The sequence below is a fragment of the Archocentrus centrarchus genome, chromosome 4, assembly GCF_007364275.1.
Source record: "Archocentrus centrarchus isolate MPI-CPG fArcCen1 chromosome 4, fArcCen1, whole genome shotgun sequence".
NCBI classification, from domain to species: domain Eukaryota; kingdom Metazoa; phylum Chordata; class Actinopteri; order Cichliformes; family Cichlidae; genus Archocentrus; species Archocentrus centrarchus.
In genome coordinates, this window is record NC_044349.1 from 22922558 (window position 1) to 22928574 (window position 6017).

The 6017-nt window shown below is 38.8% G+C and overlaps 1 protein-coding gene across 1 annotated transcript; it reads left to right on the forward strand.

Moving 5' to 3' along the window:
* Window positions 1–1538: 1538 nt before the first annotated feature.
* On the forward strand, window positions 1539–4627 carry uqcrh (ubiquinol-cytochrome c reductase hinge protein). Its single transcript, XM_030727448.1, has 4 exons — window positions 1539–1692; window positions 1983–2015; window positions 2343–2504; window positions 4411–4627. The coding sequence occupies exons 1-4, from the start codon at window positions 1651–1653 to the stop codon at window positions 4441–4443; spliced, it is 270 nt and encodes an 89-aa protein (XP_030583308.1). The 5' UTR covers window positions 1539–1650; the 3' UTR covers window positions 4444–4627.
* Window positions 4628–6017: the final 1390 nt, after the last annotated feature.

Consider the following 6017-nt stretch of genomic DNA (forward strand, 5'->3'; position numbering starts at 1 on the left):
TTCAGCTGTCGCATTCCTTGTGTCAAGCCACTCTTGAACAAGAGACAGCATCAGAAGCGTCTCGCCTGGGCTAAAGACTAAAAGGACTGGACTGCTGCTGAGTGCTCCAAAGTTATGTTCTCTGATCAAAGTAAATTTGGCATTTCCTTTGGAAATCAAGATCCCAGAGTCTGGTGGAAGAGAGGAGAGGCACAGAATCCATGTTGCTTGAGGTCCAGTGTAAAGTTTCCAGAGTCAGTGATAGTTTGGGGTGCAATGTCATCTGCTGCTGTTGGTCCACTGTGTCCAAGGTCAATGCAGCCGTCTACCAGGACGTTTATAGCACTTCATATTTCCTGCTGCTGACCAACTTTATGGACATGTAGATTTCATTTTCCAACAGGACTTGGCACCTCCACACAGTGCCAAAGCTACCAGTACCTGGTTTAAGAACCATGGTATCCCTGTACTTTATTGGCCAGCAAACTCACCTGACCTTAACTCCATAGAAAATCTATGGACTATTTGTGAAGAAGAAGATGCGATAAGCCAGACCCAACAATTTAGAAGAGCTGAAGGCCACTATCAGAGCAACCTGGGCTCTCATAACTCCTGAGCAGCGCCACAGACTGATCGACTCCATGCCACGCCGCATTGCTGCGGTAATCCAGGCAAAAGGAGCCCCAGCTTCAGCTGTTAAAGCTGAAACTGTTATATGCTGGCCTTTGTAGCTTTAACAGCTAGTGCATGATTTCAGGTCACTCTTCTGTGGAACCACCTTCCGCCTTCCAGAGACAGAAAACCACCCTATTTTTAAGATTAGGCTTAAAACTTTCCTTTATTCATAAAGCTTATATTTTGGGCTGGATTACGTGACCCTTAACCCTCCCTTCGTTATGCTGCTGGGGGCTTCCCAAGATGTACTGAGTGTTTCTTCTTCATTCACCTCTTTGCACTCTGTGTTTATACACTCTGCATTTAATCAGTATTAATTTGTGGCTCTCTTCCACAGCATGTCTTTTGTGTTGTCTCCCTGTCCTCACCTCCAACTGGTCATGGCAGATGACTGCCCCTCCCTGAGCCTGGTTCTCCTGGAGGGTTCTTCCAGTCATAAGGGAGTTTTTCCTTCCCACTGTTGCCAAGTTCTTGCTCGTGGGGGAGGTCATCTGATTCTTAGGGTTTTCTCTCGATTATTTTAGGGTCTTTACCTTACAATAGAAAGTGCCTTGAGGTGAACATTGTTGTGATTTGGCTATATAAATAAACTGAATTAACTTTCATTGAGATGACTTCCTAAATCCGACCCCAAAGGAAGTGACTTCAAAATAAAACATATGTCAAATAAATAAAACATTGGAACTTTCGGAATGTGAAATAATTCGTTAATTTGAGGTGGCCTCAAAATATTATGATAAATGTGTATTTTGTTTAAGACCCCAAATTGGATAAACGGAAGAAAATGGATGGATGGATTTTCAATAATTATTTATGTTCACACTTCACTGAGTCGAACCAAAACCGTGACTGAATAACGGGACTTTTATTGTGGAAGTATAGCACCCGGAAATTTAACGTATGCTTTCGCTAGCTTGTTAGCTCTTGTGACCTGTTGTGTCCTCCAATAGCTGAGATTTGACAGCTACCCGATCCAAGGATAACACCATCAAAATCATGGTTTTCGAGGAGAAGATGATCACGAACGGAGAGCCTGAGGTTCCCAGTATTCGTTACAAGTTTATAATCTCATAAGCTAATGACGTTTGACATTCAGCTCGCAGGCTAACAAAGCTACAAATCGCCTAGCTGACATTAGCATTAGCCAACATCTCATCGCATTTCAGAATATTATTAAAAGTTAATTAACGCAGCAGAATCAAATTTGAGCAACTGATAATAATGACGGACTAACCAGTGAAGATAAATGGATACAAATCAGTAGATAGCAACTACCGAATGGCTTTGGGGGGTTAATGATGTTATTCATTTGGTCATGTCTATTTCAGGAGGAGGAAGAAGAGGAAGAAGAGGAAATGGTGGTATGTTAAATTAGATATATTATAATCAAAATGTCTTTATGCATTTAAAACTTATTTTGATGTTTACTGAACACATCTACTTGAAAAGCAGGAAAACGAACGTGACAGTAATTACCGGATGTGGAGATGTTCAGTGCTTCTTGAAATGCTGCCCCGATTTCTCATACCGTTTCTAGTATAAAAAAAATATACCCAACCACTGCATTGGTCTGTTTTTTGTTTTTTTTTCTCTACAAATTTTTCCCAGATACATTACATTATACTGATTTGGTTCGTGTGTGTCTTATTGAACACCAGATGTTTTGAGTGCTAAACTTTCTATTACAGGATCCTATTGAAACACTGCGGCAGAAGTGTGCAGAGACAGAGCGTTGTGTTCAGACTTGGGAGCGTTTGGAGCAATGTGAGACCAGAGTTGGCTCACGGTCTTCAACGCAGGAGGATTGTACTGAGGAGCTGTTTGACTTCCTGCATGCTCGGGACCGCTGTGTAAGTGTGCGGTTTGGCAGTTGTACCAAGTGGAAAAATTAAAAATTCACCAACAAAAGAAGAGGTTTTTAATCTTGAGCCACCCATCATTTCTTTATATGACTCAGATGTCTTGAGTAGTAGTTATAGGCTTTTGGAAGGTCTTTTTAAGTTTTTCTTTGGATGTTGGCTGATTTCCTCAGTCATTTTCAGTCCTGTCCTTCTACCAGTTTCCAGAGGAATGTTTTCTTTTTGTTTTTGTTTGTTAAGCTAGTTAATACTGAAGTATGAATCACTCAGGCTTAAAAAAAACAACAAAAAAAAACAGCACCTATAACAAGGGAGTTGTGTGTCTACAATTTTAAGGTGTATATTTTGGCATTTTGTTGCTAGCAGCCTGTCACAAAAACACATAATTTTTCCCCATTTCTGTACCTAAATCTCTGACAAATACCAAAGATTACACAGTTTCAGCAATATAAAGTGGTATTTTTGCACCAACAAGTTGATTCCCAAAGTACTATTAGCCGAAAACTTGGTATATCTCAGCATGGTGTGCAGTGTGCCCCAAAAGAAAAATGAGGACTGTGGACAAATGGAGGGCAAATGAAGTGGCAGGCTTAAAAAAAAACTGTTTACAGTAGATGAACAGGATATGAAAGTCATGTCCTTAAGAAATAGGGAAAAAAATCCAACACTTCATACATAACTTGAGAGAGCTCTCTGGCCCTTCACTTTATTCATTTACTAACTGCCAAATCCTCATCAGAAGTGTCTTAGTGGAAGGGTGGCTATGAAGAGACCATTCTTAAGGACAAAAGGTTGAGGTATACCAAATTACACAAGAACTGGATTGAGAATCAGTGACAGCAGATTTTATGGAGTGATGAATCCAAACTTGAAATTTCAAAATTATTGGAGCAGCGTGGGATCATCTCGACACAGAACAGAACAAAAGGCAACCAAGATCAGTGTGCAAAGGAGTGGGATGTCCTTCAAGAAGCCTGGAGAACTTCTTAAGACTACTTTAAATCGACTTAAATTCTAAAGAAAGCTTGCCTAAGAGAGTTCAGGCAGGCAGAATGCAGAAAGATGGTCATACCAAACATTGACTTTCAAGCTTGTTATAATTGTAAAAACTTTTTTTTTGCCTTAAATGCTGTATTTGTGTGTTTTCAGTATATTATTTCATTTGTTTCTCATTTTCCTAGCAAAATATCAAGAAATGAGGGGTGGCTCAAGACTTTTGCACAGGACTGTAGTTTATTTGTTATTTATGTAATAGCTTAACTGACACTAATCTTGCCACTGGTGGACACCAACACTACATTAATGACCCTGATTCATACTAAGCCCTACCACACGAAGAGCTCAGTGCCACTGAGGTTATCTTATATTTAGTAGAAAATAGAAAAGAACATGGACCCTTCAAACAACACAGAGTTTACTTGTGATATAATTTAGGGGTGTGCGATGTAGATCGATAATATTGTAATTGCCGTGTTAACAATGTGCGAGCTGACATTATCAAGTATCCTAATGACTGGGAAAAAAAACAACAGTCAAAACGCCTCGGCTCCACGTGTTCACTACTTTATGCTTTGTTGGAAATGAGTGAACACACTGGCATAATTTGAAAGCCCTGATTGTCTATAGTGTAATTAAAAACTGAGGGGTGGGTGGCCATGTGGCACAGTGAGCAAAGCCACAGTAATTGCCCTATTCAATGTGAAGTTGCAATCCTCATGCATGAAGTTACCGTTTGCTTACCATAGCAATAGGACACATTTTTGTCTAATTGCCAATATTAGGATAAAATGTATATAAAAAAATAAACCTTTATATGACCTACATGCAAGAGCAGTGTTATTTAAACATTTGTGTTGGTTGTTTGTGCTGATGAATTCATTTGCTGTATCCTCTGCAGGTGGCACACAAACTGTTCCATTCTGTCAAATGAAGTCCTCTTCAGTATTTGACCACTGGCTGATGGCATTCTTCATATTATCTAGTGAGGAGAACGTGGTTTTAAATACATCCATTGTGGCTCTACTGTATGTTGTAACTTAAAGTATATTATCTGCTTATGTGAACAAGTATTTAACATGTCTGAGTCAACATTTCATTAAAGTGGATGGCTTGAACGCTTTGTGTGGACCAGGTTGATTTTAATTACAATATTATAAATCTTCTTCTTCTTCTTCTCACACAGATTGGTAGTCCATGTATCTTTCTCATTTTCTCATTAAGGTAGTGGATCCACCCCCCACCCCCTTTTGTTACATTTCAGGTAATAGGTTTACATAAAAATAAATAAATACAAAATACTGAACCCCAAGTTGCTCTCTGATGCAACTGTCAGAGTATGAATGTGTGTGATTGTTAGATAGAAAGCACTTAGACGTAGAAAGAAGTGCTTGTATGAATATGGGTCCATATTGTATAAAGTGCTTTGAGAGCTATTTAAGAAGCAGTCCATCCACAGTCACCAAATCTCAATTCAATACAGAACCTATAGGATGTGGTAGAATAGGAAATACACATCATGGATCTGCAGCTGACAAATCTGCAGCCACTGTGTGGTGTTATCATATACCATATGGACCAAAATCTCACAGCAACTTATTGAATCTATGCCACAAAAAAGTGTTCTGAAGGCAAAAGAGGGTCCCAATTTATTTATTTATATATATATATATATATATGTACGTACAATAAAGACATGAGATAGATAAATGCAAAAAACAATTATGCCTTCTATGGCTTGCCAATTGATAACAGATAGGTGGATACACCTGTGTTTCTTCCAAGCTATGGCTTGAGTGGAGAGTGACGGGCCAGTAGCAGTGTGGGCCCTTCTTGGTGGTGGGGTTTTGTCCAGTTTGTGGTTGCTGTGCGGCACTTGGGGTGAGATCGTTGCGTGTTGTGTGTGTGTTGTCGTGGTTATTCTTAGTTTTCTTTTTGTTGTTGAGGTCCCCTGCTACCGGTAAGTCCAGCTTGGCTTTTATCTTTTTGTTCTCTTTGTTGTTTGTTACTTTGAGGGTGCATGAGCACTGTTACCACTGCAGTTTTATTTCTGATTTTATGGTTTTATGCTCATCCTGTTAATAAAGAAATTCTATTAATCCAGAACCATATCTCTGTCCTGGTGTATAAATTCGAACCTGTGCATTTATTAAGGTGTTGCTTATTTTTATTTCTACACCTAAAATTACTATTTTCCAGAGGGTGAAATTCCCTCCGGTGGCATTGTCGCAGCAGTTAACTAAAACACCAAAAAAGGCCTTGACCACATCATCACACTTAGAACACATTTCAATAAAATGAATGCCATTTATTACATGTAATATGATAAATAATATTCATACATTATTTATTATATAATTTTATAAAATGTATATATTCTATAAAACATATATGACAGTCTATTAAAAGAGATACAAACAAGTAAACAATCTGTTGTCTTTCAGTTCCCTGCGCATGAACAGTCACACTAAAACTGGCATTATTTAAAGCGTATACACATTCTTTTTG

Excerpts from the sequence above, each read along its gene's own strand:
- uqcrh (XM_030727448.1), top strand. The coding sequence starts at position 1,651 with ATGGTTTTCGAGGAGAAGATGATCACGAACGGAGAGCCTGAG. Across the intron at positions 2,016-2,342 it reads AGGAAGAAGAGGAAATGGTG|GATCCTATTGAAACACTGCG; the intron begins GTATGTTAAATT and ends TTTCTATTACAG. Across the intron at positions 2,505-4,410 it reads TGCATGCTCGGGACCGCTGT|GTGGCACACAAACTGTTCCA; the intron begins GTAAGTGTGCGG and ends TATCCTCTGCAG.